The 23,172-nt window shown below is 34.1% G+C and overlaps 1 protein-coding gene across 1 annotated transcript; it reads left to right on the forward strand.

Moving 5' to 3' along the window:
• The first annotated feature begins 2,732 nt into the window (after positions 1–2,732).
• LOC112038208 (ubiquitin-fold modifier 1) lies at positions 2,733–8,334 on the forward strand. The gene is made up of 4 exons (XM_065780140.1): positions 2,733–2,865; positions 2,960–3,057; positions 4,091–4,123; positions 8,055–8,334. Exons 1-4 carry the CDS (start codon positions 2,792–2,794, stop codon positions 8,126–8,128), a joined length of 279 nt encoding a protein of 92 aa, XP_065636212.1. The 5' UTR covers positions 2,733–2,791; the 3' UTR covers positions 8,129–8,334.
• The last annotated feature ends 14,838 nt before the right edge of the window (positions 8,335–23,172 follow it).

A 23,172-nucleotide genomic window follows, 5' to 3' on the forward strand; every position in this document is an offset into this window, starting at 1 on the left:
ATTAAGAAATATCTTCATTCGATTATTTTCTTCTCTTATGTGGTTCAATGCTCTACGAAGTTTGTCGATCGTGTCTCTTGGCATCTGCGATGGGAGTCGCCGAGGCACTGACAACTTATAATTGACTAACTCATCATAAAACATTTCCTGTTCATAGAGTAACCAAGCCCACTCCTACCTCATGGTATTGTGAACCCTTGCACTATTTCGCAGATTTGGATATATTGGATAGTTGAACTCATGTTCCAATACCTAGCAACAACCCATCGTAATGAACACATCGCGAGGCCTATAGATGTAAGGGTTGCTAGAACCAGACATTGACGCTAAATACAATAACATCAAATGATCGAGTTAATAGTGTGCATCAACTGTTAGTAAATAATGTATAGCTGCATAAGATGGTACACGATAAAGACATTCATAAATTTGTGTACTATTACATACTAAAAATAAAATGCTAACACTCACATTTGACCATAAACATTAGACATTGTTAATGTCTACACGTTGTGTGCAATACAGAATGTTATTGTTAATGTCTGACAAATGATGATTATGTACGTTCAACTTTTGCAAATTTAAAGATTAACTGTTTATTAGTTTTAGCAAATCTAAAGATTTTTATTTGTTGTCAATAAAATTTACACCACTAAAGACCCAATATAAACCAATGTACACCCATAACACTCATTCAAGAAAATACCAAAGCACAAGTGATAAAAATTATCAACTGAAAATTTTTATCTAACAAAAACATACATTATGGATGATAAACTTTTGTAATATCTAAAACTACTCTTTACCTACACCATAAAAGTTTCTATGTACTTCAAAGAAGAAAATGAGTTTCTCACCTAAGATGATAGAGAGATAACACCAACTTCCGAGAGGAAATTCTGAAAATGAGGACAAGCTAATCTGAAAATGAGGAGATTCTGTTCTGTGTATTGATGAGGTGAACAGAAGCATAACTCGATTATTCCAAAGTCGAGTATGGGTTAATAAACTCGATTTTTCCTTCATCGAGTTAAGCACACGACAAGAACACTTCACGTGCAAACAGGTAATTTGAATTTCCCTAGTAACTCAATTTCACAAGGATCGAGTTTCTCTAGTAACTTGATTTCTCCATTGCCAAGTTTTGAATAGTACATGTCGAATATTTTATTGCGAAAAAGCCACGGTGGCAATCCAGCGTGGCAACAACCTACCCAAAACTCAGCTTTGTAATAGTTGAGTTCCTTAAGTAACTCAATTTTACGATGATCAAAGTATCGAAACAGGGACACGCTCCTAAATAATTTTGAAACATGAACATATTGCTTGATTTTTTACGACAAAAGCCCTTTTTCTCTTATTATATGGTACTAGTATGTAACCCCGTGCTGCCGCACGGGATTGGTTAATTGTAATGATGCTATTGGCCAATTTTTTTTTTTTTTTTGGGTTTATCACACGAGTGATAGAATTAAATCAAACAATGAAAAATATATATTGTATTTTATTATTTAAGTAATGTTATTGGTTTTTTTTTTTTTTTGGTTTATCATACATAAGATAGCATTAGATAAAACAATGAATAAAAAAAAGAGAATATTGCATTTTATTATTTAAATGATGCTACAATGAAGAAAAAAGAGAATATTGCATTTTATTATTTAAAATATATAAAGAGATATTAAAAAATAAAAACTAATCATTGAGCTTGGAATCTTCTTGGAGGCGCCAATGAAGCGCTAATGTATGAGAGCGTGAAGTAAGGAAGAGTGGGATTGAACATTGTGTTTGAACCCGATCTTGCTCTGAGAAATCCGTAAGGAGGAGGAGGGGGTAGTGTGTGGATCTAGTTGGTAGAGGTTGAGAGAGGAGGAGACATGGGATGACAATATGGAATTAGAAGAAGGTGATGTTTTACTTTTATAGTCTTTCTCGTTGAACTCCTTGGTTCTGATTGTGGAATTAGAAGAGCTTCAAACTTTATTAAGATCACCCATAAAAGTGTGCAGGTGAGATGTTCTTACTTAGGCCAATGAGTATTATTATTGTGATTTTCTTAACTTCTGTGTTAAATGTTAATGCATAATTTATTTAGGCACAAAAATTCAAAAATTTAGATAAGATACATGACACAAAATTGAAGTCCAATTTATAATCTCCATAAAAGTGTGCAAGTGAGATGTTCTTGCTTAGGCCAATGAGTATTATCATTGTGGTTTTCTTCGCTTCCGTGTTAAATATTAATGCATCATTTATTTGGGTACAAAAATTAGAAAATTTAGATAAGATACATGACACAAAATTTGACTCAAATTTATAATCTAATTAAAATTTTTTTTTTTTTGAGTTTTGGTTAGGACAAGTGGCGCAAAATTGAGAATCCAATTGAAATCTAATTGAATTTTCTCTCTGTTTTACCTATTATTATATATATAGATTGATTAATTAATGGGTATAAAATCCCCCACCTCCCTAAAAAAAAAAAAATAATAAAAAAATAATAATAATAGAGAGATGTTACATCTACAATAATTTTACAATATTTTTACGTCAAATCATATGTGGTTAGTTGTTATTGGTTTAAATTTGAAACTAACACTAATATTACTTTTTTACCCCAACAATAACAACCAGTAACAACATGCCATTTAAAATTTGCTGTAAAAATATTGTAAACATATCATTTCTCGTAATAATAATAATAATAATAATAATAATAATAATGGGTATAAAAGCAATTGCGTCAAAACGAAGCAGCGGAGAGAAGAAAGAAGAAAGCTGATAAAAAGCAATGGCGAGTGGTGGTGGTGGAAAGGTCTCCTTCAAAGTGACTCTCACCTCCGATCCAAAGCTTCCCTTCAAAGTGTTCGTTCAAATCAAACAATTTCTTCGTTCATTCTCATTCACCATCACCTTCGTAAATTAACTCTCTCTCTCTCTCTCTCTCTCTCTCTCTCAGCTTTAGCGTTCCAGAGGCAGCACCTTTCACCGCCGTTCTCAAATTCGCTGCCGAAGAGTTCAAAGTGCCTCCTCAGACCAGCGCTATCATCACCAACGGTACTTCTTTATCTCTCTCTCTCTCTCTCTCTCTCACTCTATCAAGGGTTTGTCTTGCATGTCGTTTCTGATCTTTTTTTTTTTTTTTGGGTATCTCGTAATCCAATTGATCAATTAGATTGTAAAATTTTGTAATTCATTATGCACATTGCAACTATCCCTAAAAAAAATTATCTAAGCAAAATTGGGAAATAGTGAATTAACAAGCCGAATCCAAGTGTCCTCAAGTTGCGAAAGATTGTGAATAGGTTTACAGCAAAAGCTGCTTTACTGAGAATTCTACATAAATGTTTATATGAGAAAATTTCTTGTTTTTATAATTGAAACTTCTATGATGCACCCCGTAAATATGTACCATCTAGAATAATATATTATAATCTGAATTGTGGGGAGACAAAGAGAGATTTTAACTCAAGCTTCTCAATTTAATTTCGAGTACTTCCCACCCCCCCCCCCCCCCAAAAAAAAAAAAAAGGCAAAAGGGCTAGGATATATATATATATATATTTATATATATTTTAAAAAAAAAAAATAATAATAAGAAAAGATCTAAAAGGTTAGGCCTTGGTGCAATGGTTAGTGCCTTCCACCAAAAGCAACAGGTCATGGATTCGAGTCTAGGAATTAGCCTCTTCAAACAAAATTGGGGGTAAGGCTGCCTACCATGATGTCTCCCAGACCCAGGAAAAGAGGAATTTTTGTGCACAGGGTATGTTCCTTTTTTTTTTTTTTTTTATAAGAAAAGATCTATGATGATATATTGTAGCACTGAGTCACTGACATATCTGGCAGGCTGATAATATCTTGTTGATTGAGAATTAGCCAGTTAAAAAGAAAGGATGTATGATTACTGAAAAAGTAAAATGGTAGAGTAGTACCAAACTACTAATGTTTTATAGCCTTCAACACTGGCATTAAAGTGAACAAGACTCGAAAAAGGCTGTCACCCCTAGTTCTGTGGGGTTTTTTCATTGCAATAATTTCTCACTCTGTCTTATTTGCATGTTAACTTCATCATATTTCACGCATGCAGATGGTGTTGGAATCAATCCTCAACAAAGTGCAGGTATGCCTCTACTGCTCAGTTTTAGTTTTTCCTGTCAATTTCTGTTCTTGTATTGTTTCATCTTTGTGTTTGAATCAATCCGCAACATTATATAACCCCACATATTTTGTGTGGTTTTTCAGTAAGAATCTGATTTTTGTGTTTAATACAGGCAATTTTGGATAAAAAATGATTGATTTATTCATTGCATTTGTCTAATTTCATAGTAGTTTTTTTTATTTTTTTTTTTATTTTAAATTCCAATTCGTTTTTAGTGTACTCTGAATTAGGAACATGCATTGGTTAAAATTATGAACTCCACCATTGTCATCCTATGTAGGATGGATGCAGTAGATCGATTGCCATTGTTGATCTAATCCGTAATCACATCCTTTAAATATGAATCCTTTAGATAAACAAGGCATTGGAAATGCTTTAGATCGGGTCCCCATTATTTCAATAAATTTGACCAGGCTTATATTGTAGGCCTATAGAATCTTGGTTTTGCCATAATCATATTTTTGATGTGATTGAATGTCTTTTGCCCCTGTCAATATTGGTGCTGCATAGCCTCCTTGTTTTTAATGCAATGCCCATATCTCAACTTAGCAATTTCCCCATCATAATATTTCCAAGAAATTCTGTGGCTTTTAGGACCACGCCTCATGAAGTAGAGGTCACTAGTTCCCTAGAAAGCACGGACAAGGCATTTGGGCTGCTGTGCCCATGTCCAACACCACGGGGACATGGTTGGGACACAGCCTGTGCAAAAAAAAAAAAAAAGAAATAAAAAAAAAAGGCTGAATGCTTGAAACACACTGTACCTCTGAATCAGTGATCTCCTCCCGCTTCTTCCTGTCACGCGATCTCCTCCTGCTCCTGCTCCTGCTTCTTCTTCTTCATCTTCTTCTTCTTTGTATTCTCGCAAAGTCAGGCCAAGCTTCTTAGATCTATTTCTATTTTGTAATTTCTCCCGTTTTCCCTTTTGTTTTGTCCATGTTTGCTTAGGCCAACTTCTTAGATCTATTTTACACTGTAACACACGTGAAGTATTTATCTCACCTTTCAACCCACATGAATAGCTTAATATACGTATCCCCATCATACCCGTGTCCAAATTTTCAAAAATTGCCGTGTCGCCATATTGTACCCATGCTTGTATCCAAGCAGGTGCTTCCTAGCTAGTTCCAATCTCCCCTTCCCTGGATTTACAAGGACCTCTGGATTAACCACTTTCTATCATTCTGCCATTCATTTCTGTCTGTCCGTAGAAACCATGTCGTAGTGAGAAATAGTTTGAGAGTTACAACCCCTTGCTTCTGCAAAAACCCAATCAACCAGATCACCTGATGTCCCATACTGCAATTGTGGACCCAGTAAATCAACTGTATTTCTTTGCCATGCCTTCCTCAAGGGCATTACCATGGCACATGTAAATTTTTTTCTGCTTCCTTGTGACTGGCTTCACATGTAAAATTGGATATGCTTATCAAAAAGACCAGGTTTTAATGGGTGAAATATCCTGCATGCCCAGGAAGAGAAGACCTTGACTTTGTTGGGCACTTGGATGCTCCAAAGTTAGTTCCAAATTGATTGCATGCGAACACCTGCAGGTGAACCTCCATCGCTCTCTAGTGACTGTTTCTCTAACAAAAAATAAGCACTCTTGACTGAAAACTCCCATTCAATGTTCCTGCCCACATAATGGAGTCACTTGGCTACCTTACAATTAAGGTCTCTTTATAATTGAAGCTTCATAGGGGAAAAATAAATCATACACTTCGTCTGAGCACCAAGTCATAATATTCTCATCAATAAAGCATCCTTGCTAAAAAGATGACTTGGAGTAACAATTCTAAAGGTGCTTGGCTTTGGAACCCAACTGTCCTTCCAAAATTTTATTTGATGACCATCCTCTGCATCTAACCCCAAGGTAAGAATCTTCTTGGCACCCAAAATAATTCTCCATGCATTCATTGAAAGGCAATCCCACATTTAAAAAAGAGATGGATGGAAAATAACAAGGCTTTGCAAGAAGAGCTAAATTGAAATTGTGCAAGTTACAAAAGCTCATTCCCCCAAATCTCTTGGTTCTACATAATTTAGACCAACTTATCCAGTTATCCAATGAATTTTCTTTTCATCAGCCCTCCCCCCACCAAAATTTACTCATCATAGAGTTGAGTTCCACACATCTTCATTCCCTTAAATGGTCCATGAAATCTCATTGGAAGAACTTCATTGAGATGCTTGTCATGAAGAAATTTGTATTCCTATCTCCTCACAACCGGCCACCCTTGAACACCTTTGTTGACTGAAGTCTGAATCAAACAGCTCATCCATATCTCTTGATCGAACAGCTCGTCCATTTCTTTTCAGACTTGTGCACAACTGACTGAATCATATGACTCTAATCTCCAACAACTGCAATTGGAGGTGTTTATTCCCTGTAATGATCATTGGCACTTGGTTGGGCTGTCTCCTTTATTGAAGTTACAGGTCCTACCATCATCTCTTTGTTTTGATCGGCCCTCCAATTGGTAGCAGCCTGGAGCCGAAGCTCCAAATTTTAGAGGCTTTCTCTTAGATGGACCCAAATAATATCCTGGACCTTGGAGAAGCTACTTATTCACTATGTCCAAGACAGCCACACAGCCAAAAGTGGGAAGACACCCATGGATTGACTGAGTAGAATCCAAACAAAAATTCTTCCCCTCAACTGGGCGCCAGGGGCTTGGTGACATCAAGACCAATTTGAATTTGCATAAACTGTCCCCAAGCTATACCGTCTGCTGGTATATCCATGTCATGTAACGTTCCCAAAGCTTTTCCAATTCAATCTCCAACCTCCAGTGTCATACTAAACAGGGGAAAGTTGAAAACCCTTACTGAAAAGCTGCATCAGTAGAGACTATGTTCACCGGCAACATCAATCGATCAAAATCCACCATGAGCTTTGCTGGTACACTTTTTCCATATCCTCCCATGTCATGAAAGTGAATTGTCCAGTTATCACCAACGTCACGATCAGGCATGCGCATTGGTTTCCATAATAAATGAAGAGTCGTTTGCATAGGTTCTTGGCCAGAAGATTGGTCTGTTAGTACTTTTACAAGGAGACTGGATTGACCCTTAGTCTGCCAATCATGGACCAAACTATCAGTCACAAAAACTTGGAAGCTTTTGCATCTGATAGTCTAAACTTCTGCCACATCTCAAACAAATCATCTTCCATCAATAGAACCCACAAAATCCCATAGGAAGCTGACACAAAAAAGGAAAGGTTTTTTTATTGAGGAAATGTTGCGAGAATTATGATAATGGTCTGAGCACCATACTTTGAATTGGTCGTTTATAGTTTAGATCCCTTCTATAAGAAAATAATATGATGTTTCTTATGCTTTTTCTTATTGAAGGAAAATTTTAGGTTAAAAACCACAATATCACGCTGTACATTCATGTGCCAGTTCCGGAGAGCTGTGAAGTTGATATTATTATATGGACAAAGTTTAGCTACAAAATTGGGTGTAGCCATTCAATAAAATAAATGTTATTGCATATTTTGAAAATTTAACCGTAAATTGCATATTCTTTATACTCTTAATATACATGTCAAATTTAGTGTCAATCAAATAATATTTATTATATGATTTATAAGTTTATATTTTATGCACAAATTTAAACTACAAAAACTTGTAATTTAAACAATTTATTGATGACATAACTATTGATATTTAGTTTTCTAGAAATTTGCAAGCATTGAAGATATAAGAAAAAGATGTAATCTAATGATAGATTTGTCAAAATTCACCTCTAATAAAAAGATATTGAGAAATGTTGTAACTAAAATTTGTTCTTATTATAATGATGTTTGGGTGGCACACCATAATTTTGCATATGTTATTTGCAATTTAGATCCATGGTTTCATGAAAAAATTATCTCACTCTGCAGGCAATGTCTTCCTCAAACATGGTTCTGAACTTCGCCTCATACCTCGTGATAGGGTTGGAGCCTCCATGATATGAAAGCTGCATTGTTATCAGTGCGAAAAGACTGGCCAATCTTTAGTTAAACTGGGTTTACTTTCCTGAGTTTTTGTATTTCCTTTACAGGTTAGAAAGAGTTCTGTACTCTCTGCGCCTCAAACTAGCGTAATAACCGACATAAACCTTTATTTATAAAAGATGTAAGATGTCTATGATAAATAATTGTGGAAGGATTTAAAGGATAATTTAACCAGAGGATAAAGTAAGAAAGAAGACCATCTTTCTAAAAAAAAACAAATAAAATAAAATAACATAAATAAATACAAAGAGTTAACATCCGGGTTCTGCAAAAAATTTTTTTCTTCTGATTCACAGGGTGAGTGTAAGGTTTTTATTTCTAGGCCGCAAGGCTTAGCCCTTGCCCCAGGCCGGTATAGTTGCTGCTTCAATTGAGTCGAGTTTTCCATATGTGACCATACGGCCTTTGTTGATAAGATTAGGCTTGAATTTAGCTTTAAAAACTTTATGAAAGTTAATTTGCCTGATTTTGTATCTCATGATCATTGAAAGAACTGTTGAAAATTGCTTATAAATATAAATTATACGCTAGCATCATCAACAACAAATCCGCCACCTCCAGAAAGGGGATTTGTGAAAGTCGGAAAGTGGGCTGGTGAATTAATTGGCTCCGTTTCTTGTACAACAGATCTATAACCTAATTTTAGTATAATCATGTGTTATATTTCTCTTGGGTTTAAAATATGATATTTGATGAATCTTTGCCAAATAATTAAAGAGGAAGTTCAAAGATTCGAGTTAATCTACTGGGATTTTGTGTAAGTGTCCCAAATGATATCTCAGATCTATTTTAATGTTGTACCAAGTGTCCTACTAATATGAAATTACTTATCCTATCGAAAAAAATTGAAAATACATTTTTTTTTTTAAAATTGTAAATTATATTAAACTAATCTGAACTAAAACTTAAGTACAAACTTGAATGAATATTCTAAAATACTAACGTTGGCTTTTCAATATATTTTCATTGTATGGTTATACCAAAAATTACTGTATCGTTATATATAAATAGGTCTAGCTCAATTTGCTCAGCATCTGAACGATATGAGGATCTGGCTGGGCGAGTGACCTCCACACATTCAGTTTCAAGTGGAGTGTGATTCTCGAAAAAAAAAAGTTTCAATTAAAATGTGATGCTGTATTTGTTTCGCCATGCCAATCGTTCTCTTATTGATGTACCTGATCTGTCTTGATTTGTTCGAATTCAATGAAGCTAATTCCGATTAATTAAAAAAAAGGTCAACAAACTACGTGCTAGACATATTGTGACGATTTCAGCAGTGTTTTTGTTCTAAACCTATTGCAGCGGTTTTTTGAGTTTATTGTGGTGATTCTGACTTCTGACTCTTGCTATGGATAATTTCCTATAATGTCTTTTTCCTTATTAAAATGGAATAATTCAGTATAAAGTGACAAAAAATTTGTATAATCTTTTTTTTTTTTTGGTTCATAAACCAAATATGAAATCTCTCATTCACAATGAGTCAATGACTACAGACATTTATAGTATTTGGCTATTTGCTAGCAGTATTTTATACCTTCTATTTTTTAGCATGTCTTGAGAGATTGTAATATTGCTAAAGTTTCTGGTCCAGAAGTCAATTGCCTTGCTCCCCCTCAGATTTCTTTGATCCTGATTTGAAATTTGAAGGACTGGATTTATAAATTTAGGCATTTTAATTTAATTCCCATGCATGATCATAGTGATTTTTCTCTTGAAAAGTGTGACTTTCTTCATGGCATTTGGTTCCTCTGGCTACAGAGAAACAACTGGATGTTCAAACAAATTAGGCCCAACCCAAATCTTTCCTTGGAGGTTCACAGTAGGGTTATGGAATTTTGCCTCATCATCTCTTCAAAAATTGCCCGTATTCATGGCAGTATTACTACTAGATATATCAAATGGGGTAAAACTTATCTCAAATTGGTACAAGTTAAACACTAGTAGATCCTCCTTAGGTAATCCTGGAAAGACTAAGAGAGGGGGCACTATCAGGGACTACCATGGAAATTGGGTGGGAGATTTTGCACGAGCCATAGAGTCAGCTTCTTGTGTTGTGACTGAACCTCGGGCTCTTAGAGATGGTCTCACTCTATGCCATCAACTTCATATTCAATCTCCGATAGTTGAATTGGATGCTTCTGTGATTGTTAACTTGTTAATTAATGATAACAGTTTTTTAGGTCATTATTTCCATTGGATCAGACTATTCCCCATCACAAGATTCAATACTACTTCAGGGAGACCAATAGTGCTGAGGGTGCTGACAATTGGGCAAGATTTGGAGTTCATTATGTATCTTTTTATTTACCCCTACTTGTATTTTGAACCGACTTAGGTTTGATGCCATTGGTACCACTTATTGTAGGCATTGCTGTAGAAGTGCTGTAATTCTTTAGTTTTGTCTAAATATATATTCCAGTTAACAACAAAATTTTAAAATTTAAAAAAAAAAAATAGAAAAGATTTTTTAAGCACAATAGCTAATAGCTAAAAACTTATTGTATTTTCCCATGTGTATTCAAGGAGTACGAGCTAATTTATATGTCAGAATATGCATCACCTCGTTTTCATTGTTTTAAATGTGAAGGAGAAAGAAAAGTAACTGATTTTATGGAACTCAACTTGGTCAGCTTCAATTGGAATGGAAATGGGGATGGCTTGCATGCATTTATTATTTTATTTTATTTTATTTTTTTTTATAGACGAGATAGTATTTTAAACCGAAGAACATTCTTAACTTTTTTTTTTTTTTCCTTTTTTTTTTTTTTATTTTTCAATCTACTGTAAAACAAATAATTATAACTTGGAACGTTATCTTTTTCAATCTACCGTAAAACAAACACTTAGAACTTAGAACCTCACCTTTTTCAATCTACTGTAAAACAAATAATTATAACTTGGAACGTTATCTTTTTCAATCTACCGTAAAACAAACACTTAGAACTTAGAACCTCACCTTTTTCAATCTACTGTAAAACAAATAATTATAACTTGGAACGTTTACCTGGTGCACCGGCCAGCACCCTAATCCTTCCCACAGACGGCGCCAATTGTAGGGACTCAATTTGGATTGACCCTGAGTGATGGGTTTTCAGCCCAATAAGCCCAAACAATAAATTTATAGAGAGTGGGTTGACAGGTTTAGGTGCTGGCCGTTGATCACCATGCATGAACTTTTCTTATAAAAAATGCTAAGAGTTTCTTTACAAATGGGAGGATGCTCCTCGGCCTGTGGCCGAGGAGGCCTTCATGTTCTTTCTTTTTTTCCCCCCCTTCTCTTTTGCTTTACTAGCTTTTCTTTTATAGTTTTCATCTTCCTATCTCCTGCTTCCATCTGTTGATCATCTATTCGCTTTTCTTCTGGTCGTCCGTCCCATCAGAGGCCTTATCGGTACTCAAGTGGTTCACTCTAATCAACGTTATCCTGCCAAGGGGTTACCTCCCCATTAATGCAGCCAAGGGGGTTAGTTGAGCGCATTAAATGCAAGAGTGACAGCTTACTTTGGGGTTAGCCTCTCCCCAAAATCACCTTTGTCAGGCCGAGGATAAGGTAATCCTCGGCGTGGATTTAGGAAAATAGACTTTCCCCCTCTTTTTCCAAAATAGCTTGTGCTCCTCGGCATGGGCCTTGGGCCTGCTACATGATGGGCCGAGGCTATCAGGCCTATGGGCCCCACATATATATATATATATATATTTTATGAATAAGAATAATTAATTGTTTCTAACCCATCTTATTCTTCAAGGGAAAAGACCCAAAAAGTAAAGAGATGAGATAAAAATGGGTCTATCCCATTTACAAAAAGCAACATGTGGGGGTGGCATTTTAGTTCCTGAGCCTAAAGGGTAGAAGGATTCAGGCCCAAAGAGCCTAACACAATGAATTTGTAGAGAGTGGGCTTAAAAGCTAGGTTTCAATGGATCAAGCAACATCACAGTGGGTTAGAGATAATAAGAAAGCAAAGAAAGACAAGTTCTAAGCAAGGAAATCCTTCATCTAAGGAGAATGGTTCTTAAATATAGTTCTGTTAAACTTGGATACAATTTCAATTCTTGTTGCTACAGTGTTTTCTCTACAGATTTTCCAATCCCTTCTCCCTAGAGGGTTTTTTACATTATATATCTCCCTTTAGATGATCTTGGCCCTCCATCGTTCAGGCCACTACCTGAGTGCTTGTTCCATCAGACACCTTCCTAAACTCTTTGTGAGTTGCAGCAACGAAAGCAACACTGTTCAGGAATTTTCTCTACATAAATGCAACCATGAGGTTTGGTAGGATGCATTAAATGTGGTGACATTCACCATCCCTTCAATCACATCAAGGCTAACCCCTTCTCCAAATCTCTTTCTCTATAGTATAACTTCCCCTGGTAACGTGCCACTGACGTGGCCTTATTGTTCGAGGATGTGGCATCCTCAGCACGATAATGGCCCCTTCGCCCATGGGTATGACACGTGGCGTGATTTCCTAATTTAAATTCCTGTACCCCACAATAGTTCCTCAAAACTCCGGTTTTTTTCTCTTATCCAAGGAGGAAAGTGGGGTTTTGACCTTGGATAATTAGTTCCACATGTTTATTTGACTTCCACATGAGAGCATGTCACTTTGTGTGCCCCGCAATTGTTCTGGCGCTTCGGAGTCCACAACGTCTCATTAAATGCTCCAGGCAGTGCTTTGTCCCCCATGTCCTACAATGAGATGGAGATCCTAAGGCTAGCATTTCTCCTCGAATTTTGGGCGAGATAACTCCCACCCAATTCCGCCTCCTATATAAGGCGCTTAGGGGATTCATTTCCCTCACTTTCCCAATCTTTGAGCTCTCAAGACTTCCTAAATCTCCAAACTTTCAAAACTTCCCAAATCTTCAGACTTTTCGAGAAGCTCCTGAAATGACCCTTGTCCTTATTTTCGTAAGTTTTTTCATTCTTAGGCTATTTTCTCCGCGGCCAGTCTCCTCGAAGGAAGGATTTCCTTTCTTAGAACTTGTCTTTCTTTGCTTTCTTATTATCTCTAACCCATTGTGCGTGTTACTTGATCCATTGAAGCCTAACTTTTAAACTCACTCTCTACAAATTCATTGTGTTGGGCTCTTTGGGCTTGAATCCTTCTACCCTTTAGGCTTAGGAACCAAAATTCCACCCCCACACAACCATGTTTGTCAAAATTGCGATCTTGATCGTAGAATTGTGCGATTTTACGATCCCACCTCACCAAAACGTTTAAAATCGCACTAGGATCGTAAAAATAGTAGGATCGTATGTAGGATCATAGGATTGTATGGGATCCTACTGATCCTACCCAAAAAAAAAAGTTTTTTTTTTTTTTTTTTTCATGTTGTGATGGTATGACTTTTTATTTTATTTTTATAAAATTATATTAACCTAAGCAAATGTTTTCTAGTTTTTAGTTCACTTGTAATCAAAATGAATGAATACTTCATCATTTCTAAATGAAGAATCTGATGTTGGATTTGCTGCCTTTTAAGCTATAATGTTGTTAAATTTGTTTGATCAATACTAATTTGTGTTCTAATATTACTAAAATATTTTTTTATATATAATTTTATCAGTTATTCTTGTATTTGTATATTGATTGATTGATTTTTTTAAGCATGCTCTTTAATTGTTGCTAAGTGATATAACTTGAATAGTTGAGTGTGAAATTGTATCTAGATGTCTTTTGCAGCTCTAGTATATAAATATATAATGTCTACATATATGATGAAATTGCTGATGATGATTAGGAATTTAGGACGGATGTTATAATAACCTTAGAATGAGAATAATTAGATGTTCATTTCACCTTAATATTCATTTTGCTTTTCGATTTCATATTATAGTTAACTAGTTTTCATTTGCTAACTTATTTTGGATTTCAAACTTGGAACTTAGAATTGAGAAAATATTTTTTATATGTTTTGAAAAATATTTTGATATTTGGTTGCTAATTAAACATTTATTGAACTTTTTAGATACATTGGATCAAAACTGAAATATATTTTTTTCGTTAATATAGACTTAGCGATGTATGATATGCAAATTACATCATATGATGGAAATTTTAGTTTTTTTATGGATGAATTTATAATTAACATGATTATTTAACATATAAAGTCATTATCAATGTGTTTTTTGCTTTAAATATGAAAATATGTAGGATCTTACAATTCACGATCCGATTCTATGATCTACGATCCCATCTACTTTCAACTATCTTACGGATCCCGATTTTGACAACCTTGCACACAACCCATCAAACCAAATTGTGAGGAAAAAAAAAAGGTAAATTATGAATTTAATCCCTATTCTTTACACAATATTTCAATTTGGTCCCTAACTTTTTAATTGTGTCAAACTTTTTAATGTCGTATCAATTTAGTCCATCCCTTTATTTCTTGAATGGAAATTTTTGAGACTATATTGACATGATGTTGAAAGGTTAGGGATCAAATTGACACAATTAAAAGATTAAGAACCAAATTAAAATATAATGTAAAAGATAAGGACTAAATACGTACTTTACTCAAAAAAAAAAAAAAAAAATCTCTAGATACAAAAGTAAAACTCCAGCAACAAAAAGAGCTAAGGGCAGACTTTAACTCAGTAAGGGCAGATGGTATGTGGATAACACTACAGCCTGCCAGCCAAAACATTTAAATCCTCTCTTATCACCTGTGTCAACCTCGTGCTTATAATCACCGCAAGCGACCATAAAAACTGAAGACATAGACACATTGATTGCTAGCAAATTATTAAGTTGGCTGGGACTGTGAGGTGTAGGTCCACAAAACACAATGGCCACCGTATCTATCTACGGTCGATCGATCTATTTACATTTCTAGGAGGTTAGGAAAAGTGAAGACAAATGCATTTAGATACTGTATCTAACCAAAATGGCTATTTAATTGACACTTGTGAGTCTCTGTTCATCGATCCCATCACATTTATTGTGTCTCCCCAACAACCTTTCTTGCTTCCATGTACATTCCCAGCTACTTCAAGCTTTATTGGCATATTCTCGAGTCCTCTATTATTGTACTAGTATCTTAAAAAAAAAAAAAAAAAAAAAAAAAAAAAAGGCAACTCGTGATACAAGTTTTGCACCAAGTGAGGATTCTTGGTACATTTTACAGATATTTGTTAGTGATCTGACTATGAACATCCATGCCCTTTGTATTTATGTTAGTTATACAAGGTTGGACGTATTGCTATAATGCATTCTGGTTGGTATGGTGGATGACCAACCATCCTAAGGTCATGTTATTGTTTCTCAAAAAAAAAAGATCATGTTATAGGTGTTTAATTACGCACAATCCACAGGCTTACTTAACAACAAGAACAACAGCAGCAACAACAACTATATATACATTTAGGGAGAAATATGTTGTTAACAAAAGCAAGTTGAGAATCATTACCTTTATCAGAAAGAAGAGCCTGTTGACTGGATTCATCTCTATCTATGTGCTCATCTTGTTCATTATCAGATTTATTTTGATCAATATTTTGATCAATTTTTATCATTAACAATTCTTGTTTAAGATTATGGTTATCATTTTTCATAATCTGAAAATCATTTTTTAAATCACTTATTTCTTGTTTGACAATATTAAGTTCATGTTGGAGATCGTTAACAGTTAAATCTTTGGATTTCTTTTTATTAAATCTTTCTAAAGTTTCTTCAAAACTTATGGTTGATTTAAGTTTTTTACCAGTTTCTTCTTTTAATAGGTTTTTCTTAAAGTTATTCAAATATTCTCTTTGTAAATCAGGGTTTCAATTTGACTTATGATTTTAATCAACAAATTTTCATTTTCTTCACTTTTAGTGAGAGTGTTAACAGAGTTAATAACATTACAACATGAATCTCTACAGCCAAGTTTAATATTAGGAGAATCAGAAGATTCATCAGCAGAATGATAGCAAGAATCAGATGAAGAAGAAGAAAAAACATCTTCCAAAGAATCAGACGAATTGTTTGATTCAAGGATTCTGAATAATTCTTCTTGATCATTATTTCCAATGTTTAACATGTTAAACTTGTTTTTCAACTTACCCGGTTTTTGTTTACAGTCTTTACTAAAATGACCAGGTTTTCCACAGTTGAAACATTTACCTTTTCCAGATTTTTGGTTAACATATTTTTTGGAAACATTTTTCTTTTTAGCATAAAAATCATTAACATTGGTTTTGTATTTTTTATAATTTTTGTGACTTTTATCATGTTTTTTACCCTTTTGCCGAGAAGGGGCAATTGGGGGCAAACCATATTGTTCACAAAAATTACCCATTTCATATTTTGCTTTTCTTTTATTTTTTAACTGGTGTTTTAACAGTTTTTCATCATTGCACATATTAATACCAAGTTTTTTAATAGTGCTTAAAATATCACCATAGGTTAAATTATCATAGTCAATAGAATCATTTTTACCAATTAATTCTTGTTTTACCTTATGAGCAAAGATAGGAGGCAGACCGTCAATAAACTTTTCTTTCCAATAAGGCTTGTAACAGTCTTTCCGTTGCATCACTCTGGAAAGGAAAACATCTTGATACCATCTATAATCAGACATAGTAGGGCATCTCAAATTATTCAATAAATCAGAAATTCGAGATGAAACATTAGATGGAGCACCAACAAAATGTTTGATAATAGTATAAATCAAGGTATTAACACCATCAGGAATACCTCGACCAATACGATCATCAAAAATAGGCAAACCTTCATCATTCTTTTTAACAGCATGTTTAATAGAGTCTCTGGAATCTTCTGTGAGATATGAATCCCACCAACCACGAAGAGTACCAGAAAAACCAGTAGCAAGCAAGTCAACAATTTCAGATTGAGCAAGATCATGATTATTTTGATAAGCAATACCAACCATGGACATATGTCCCATTTTGTTAATAATTTCTTGTTCAGAAAAACCATCAATATTCCATTCATAAATTTTATCAGCAGAAACAGAGAATTGAGTTTGAAAAGGTCTTTCTTCAAACTGAATATCAGGGGGAGTAGGTTTTGAATACCAATTTTTTGTAAGAAACATGGGTTTGGAAGAACTTCCAACAAATCTTTTGATTTCTGGGAAATCATTATCAAAAACCTTTTTAGCAGAAACAGAAGAAACAGTATCAGAATCTGTATTTTCATCAGAAACAATTTCTTTTTCATTTTTGGAAATAGTACAAGCAGCATGAGTACTTGTAGAAGCACCTTCAGTTTTGACTTTTAAATCAGCAAGCATTTTTTCAACAATATCCAAAGTTTTGGATTGAGAAGTCTTGAACTTGAATTTGTCATCAAAACTGGGTAAATTAATCAAAGGTTTCTCAGTTTTCACTGAAACAGGTTTTTCAACAGAAGCAGGCTTTTCAACAGTTTTTTCAACAATTTTTTCTTCAATACGGTCAAGCTGTTGACCAATAATATGCAAAGATTCATTAGTAAAATTGTTTTGTTCAATAATACTAACAACAGGAGTTTTATCATCAGCAATTTTGAAAGGAGTAGCTTTAACATCAGTTTTTTCAGTAGTTACCAAAATAGTAGTAAGAGGTGGATGACTAGACTTGACAATAGTTTTGTCATCTTTAACAAAATTTGATTTCTTTATCACATTCAAATAGTTTTTTGTGACTTCATCTTTTGAAACATAATAATTTTCAAGGAAATCAAAAAACAAAATATGCTTTTTCAATTGAAGCATTTTTCTTTCCATTTCCTTTTAACACGGTCTTTTTCAGACTGAGCAAAATTATTTTGAAAATATTTCCTTTAGGTCTATTTTTTGAAAGCATGAATTCATTAAACAAAGAAACCATATCAATTTCAAAATTTTCATTTAAGACAGTCAATACTCTCAAACGGTTAACATTATTGTTGTTAATAGGAGGAAAATCAGAACCAGATGGAGAAATAGATCCAGTATCTTCGTCGTCTTCATTGGCAGGTTTGCCATATGGAGAGGAAGATTCTGGTTTAGTAGAATAGTAAACAAAGCTGATTTGGGATTTATCACTTGAAACATCTTTTAATTTTAAATCAGAAGGTTTTTCAAAATTCTTTTGCAAAAAATCATTGAGATCTTGATCTCTTTTTGAAATACTTTCAGATCCAGCAAAGGAATGTCTTCCTTCGTTGATCCTCAAAGGTGGTTGAATATGCTGAAAACTTATTTTAACAGTACCATCAAGATATTGTTGGATATTTGTGAGATCTAGCTCATCAAAAACAGGTTTGGGAATGGGGATTCTTGTTCCAACAACCATTCATTGGGAAGCTTGACATCTTGCCATTGAATCATTTTTGGAACTTGAACTTTAGCATCAGAAGTAGAACATTGGATTAACATGGTTTTACCAGAAGGTCCTCTGTGATTTAAACAACCAGGATTTAATTGAGTATCCAACAATCTGTAATAAATACGATATACCAAAGCAAAAGGTTTACTACCTTCATCCATGATATAACCAGAAGAAGCAATATTCAGAGTCAAGGCTTTAATAATATTAGGATCATCCAAAGCAAGAGTAAGATCAGGATAACAGTTAAAATAAACAGGACCATCATACAGAGAAGCAGTAATCATACCGAGAATGCTGTCTTTAAACACCTTAAATCTAGCATCACGTAAACACATGAGAACAAAAGCATTGATACCTTTTCGGGTGAGTGGTTTAATAGCAACTTGAACCATACCAATATGCAAATAACTTTGTTTTCTAGCAATGAATTCGTTAATATTTCTTTTGGAAAACAAGCAACATTTTTCATGAATTTTTGAAATAGAAAATGTTTGTTCAACAGTTCTTACTTTGTAAATGGGATGAAAAGTGGTTTCAGCCCAACTAGTTTTGTAAACAGTTTTAGTATCAACTTTGGAATGTTCCATTTACTGAAATCTGGAAGCTCATTATCTTCAACAGTGTGATCTTCTTCATTTACAATATCAGGAGGACAACCAGTCCTGGAACTGATAGAGGAGTTGGATCTCCACATCTTATCCATACTATCCTAGTTTTAACACTCAGTTATCATGTTTTTCTCACAACCGTTGCATTTCGTAACACATACCCTAAGCAACCCTATACCACACACATGCCCTACACGCCCTCTCTTGGCTCAAACGGCCCTTACAGTTAGGTTCTGGGAATTCACTTTACACCTAGGGTGGCGCCAACGACTGTAAGAAGGGGACACAACAACGGAGCACCAAAGGGTCGGACAAGCACAGACAAGGTACAAAGACACAACAACACTACCACCATATATATATAGTTGTTGTTGCTGCTGTTGTTCTTTATATATATATATATATATATGTACTTTTTTTTTTTTTTTTTTAAGTACGTGGTTAAATATATATAGTTGTTGTTGCTGCTGTTGTTCTTGTTGTTAAGTAAGCCTGTGGATTGTGGTAATTAAACACCTATAACATGATCTTTTTTTTTGAGAAACAATAACATGATCTTAGGAATATATAGTTGTTGTTGCTGCTGTTGTTCTTTATATATATATATATATATGTACTTTTTTTTTTTTTTAAAGTATGTGGTTAAATAATTACAAACGGTTTTTTATGGCTCGTTTATTCTAGTCAAGGGAATCAATCTCGTACTGGAAACCATACCGGTTTGGCTAGAAAAACGATATATTTTGGTATCGGTTAATACTAATGTACCATTTCGGGTTTATTGCTATATATATATATATATGGCAAGACTTAGGTACAATACTTATGTGTTGTTCTTTAAATTCTCCTCTTAAAATTCTGTCATGTGAATTTTTTCTCATGAGATAAAAGTATATTTTTTAATCAACTAGGTGGCTAAATCTTAAGAGATAAATCTAAGTAACAGCATCTAAGGTATTGTATCTAAATTTTGTCTATATGTATGTGTGTGTGTATGTGTGTATAAAGCAAGACTTAGGTACAGGAGTTATGTGCTGTTTATTAAGTTCCCCCTCTTAAGATTCTATCATATGTATTTTTTTTTATGGGATTGAAGTGTATTTTTTAGTTAAATAACTACATGGCTCAATCTTAAGTAAGGAATATAAGGAACAACACCTAAAATATTGTACCTAAGTTTTGTCCATATATATATGAGTCATGCTAACGAGTATCCTTATGGCATTAGTTAATAATCTATTTTAGGAAAATTTTGACATCAATTTTATGAAAAATGAAAAAAACTGTCAAAATGTTAATTGTTTTTTTTCTATAAAAACTTTCTTTAAATGAATTATTAACCAATACCATAAGATCATTTGTTAGTATTTCTCTTTATATATATATATATAAAAGCTCAGGTCCCATTTGGTACACTCACTCAAATACATGTTTTCAGTTTTTAAATAACATTACACGTATTTTCACACACTTTTTCACCAACACATATTTTTACACATATTTTTAAACATATACTTTCAATTTTTAAATACATGTACCAAGCACCGACTCACTAACTCAAAGTTGCTGCCGTGTTGTACAACTCAATTAATAATAATAATAATAATAATATAAAAAACACACAAAAGTTACTGTTGTTGATAACAGCAAACCAAACATTAAAGTAAATGCTTTGAATTTCAAACACTTTGTTCATGTGAGCAGTGAGAGTCTTGAAAGCACAAGAAACAAAAAGACAAAAAGAACGTAAAGAAAATAGATCTGAGACCACAGAACAGAAGAGGAAGACGAAGCAACAGCGGCAAATCAAAGAGATGTACAAACTAAACAGAAAAAAAAAAAATAACCAGTAGGAGAAGGGGAGATGACCGGCGATCTAGAGGTTGTGGCGATGGAGCGAAGTGGGCTGTCTGTCACTACTTTTTCTTCTTTTTTCTTATTGTTTTCTGTACCAGCCGATTCATGTTTTCCAGCCGAGATGCCTGATATTCGTCGGTACATCTGTTATTGTCCGGTATAGGCCGGTATTTTGAGTAGTACGAATCAAAGGGATTTCTGTACCGGTTAGCTCGCCGAAACGATGAATTTCAGCCATTCCGGCCGGTACAGTACGGTATTCCCTCCATTCAAGTTCCAATTTAAAATGGGGGAGAGTTTTAAAAGTAAATGATTAAGAGGATGTTTGGCACCACTTTTTTCATCACTTAATTTTTGTCACTTAATTTTTATTATTCACCACTAATAATTTATCACTCATAACTCTAAAATATAATATCTATTTGGCCACATTACTCAAATATCATCACTCAATATTTTTCACATTGTTTGTAGGCTCCATTCCTGTTACCGGTGCTTTTTTTTTGTTTAGTGAAAAAAAAAACCAAGTGGGGACCGAACCACTGAAAAAAAAAAAAAAAAAAAAGAGTGTGAAGACCGAACCCATTGAAAGAAGAAAAAAAAAGAAACCCAAGTGAAGACCGAACCACTAAAAAAAAAAAAAAAAAAAAAAACGGTGAGGACTGAACCACTGAAAGAAGAAAGGAAAAAAAGAATAAGAAAAAAAGGAAGAATTGAAAAAGAAGACGAGTTGATCACGAAAAAAAGAAAAAGAAAAGGTAGATTGGTGAAAAAGGTGTGGTTGAGTTATGACAAGTGGGATCGGGTGTGTAATGTTATTTACGAGTTTGTCATTAAAAATAGAGAACTAGAAACTGAAAACAACCAAAATGTGTTTTTAGTTTTCATAACTCATAACTCACAAATTAGAAAATTGAGTGTTAGAAATAGAGTTATAAAAACAAAAAAATGTGCAGCCAAACAAGTATTTTGTTATGGGTCCCACCATTTTTTAGAATTGATTTATGAAAACAAAGAATTGAGTTATGAAAACAGATGAACCAAACAGCCTCTAAATGATTAAATTTAGCATAAGCTTTGAGGATAATCAATATCATAAGTTTTTGGGGACAAATGGTATTTTATAACTCCTCCACTCTAGCTTCAAACAATATAGAATGAGTGAGAGTTTTAAAAGTATGTGATTAAATAATTATTAAATTTAGCATAAGCTTTTGGGGCAATCAATATTATAAACTTTTGAAACAATCAATATTTTAACAACCTTAATTTCAATTTTTTGCAGTCATTTATGAATCCTTAATAAATTAATTAGACTCCATCATATTTATTTATTATATTTTATTCTATTCCATCTAAGTTATATATACTCATAAAATTCCTAGATCTTGATGAGATGAGAAAATGAAAAATTTACAACTGATCTGGCTCCTGGGAGAGTTTTGTGCCAACTTTTGCATGAGTGGCTTACCCGTTGATAAGCATTAAGCACGTAGGGAACAGCCATAGATTCACCCACAAACCACGGATTAAAATACTAAAATCAATACAAATCGAAGTGGACAAAAAGTAATCAAAATAATTCATTGTAAGAATAAATTTTTTGGGGGAATAAAAAAGGAAAAGGAATGTGCGCCATTGTTCCAATTCTCATCTGTTTTGTTCCCTCGGCAACCATCAGAAAAGGATGCATGATCTGATCAAATTATAACCAAAAGACTCTATATAATACATCGACATGGTAAAAGGCCACGTCAATTGGATTCGGGTTTGACCTGGAATTGGATTCGAGTGATATTGGGTACAGATTAAAAATATTTTGTCTTAGATTGGACTGTAAAACTTATGACCCGTATTCAATCTTTTCATGGCCTGGTCAACCCGGTATGATTCAAATTATTTTTAGACGCAAAAAATAAAAACTGAAAGGATGAAAATACACGCTAAGATGCCTTTGGTGATTGAACGGGCCGAATATTGTCCGCGGACGTCAGGATGGGCGAGCCCGTCATTTGCACGGGCCTCCAGTGGACGGATCTCGTGTGGACGGACCGGATACAGACGGAGTGAAGGAAGGTGGGCTGGTTAAGCCATGGGCCTGTTGGACCCCTTAGTGGGATATCTGGCCACTCTCATAAGACCCTAAACAGAGTCCTTGCGCTAGTTGGACGTCGGAAATCTTATATATTTGGTAAAAGTCCCTTTTATTAATTGACAATCAATTTGCATA

This window comes from Quercus suber, unplaced genomic scaffold, assembly GCF_002906115.3.
Source record: "Quercus suber isolate HL8 unplaced genomic scaffold, Cork oak 2.0 scaffold_226, whole genome shotgun sequence".
Taxonomy (NCBI): domain Eukaryota; kingdom Viridiplantae; phylum Streptophyta; class Magnoliopsida; order Fagales; family Fagaceae; genus Quercus; species Quercus suber.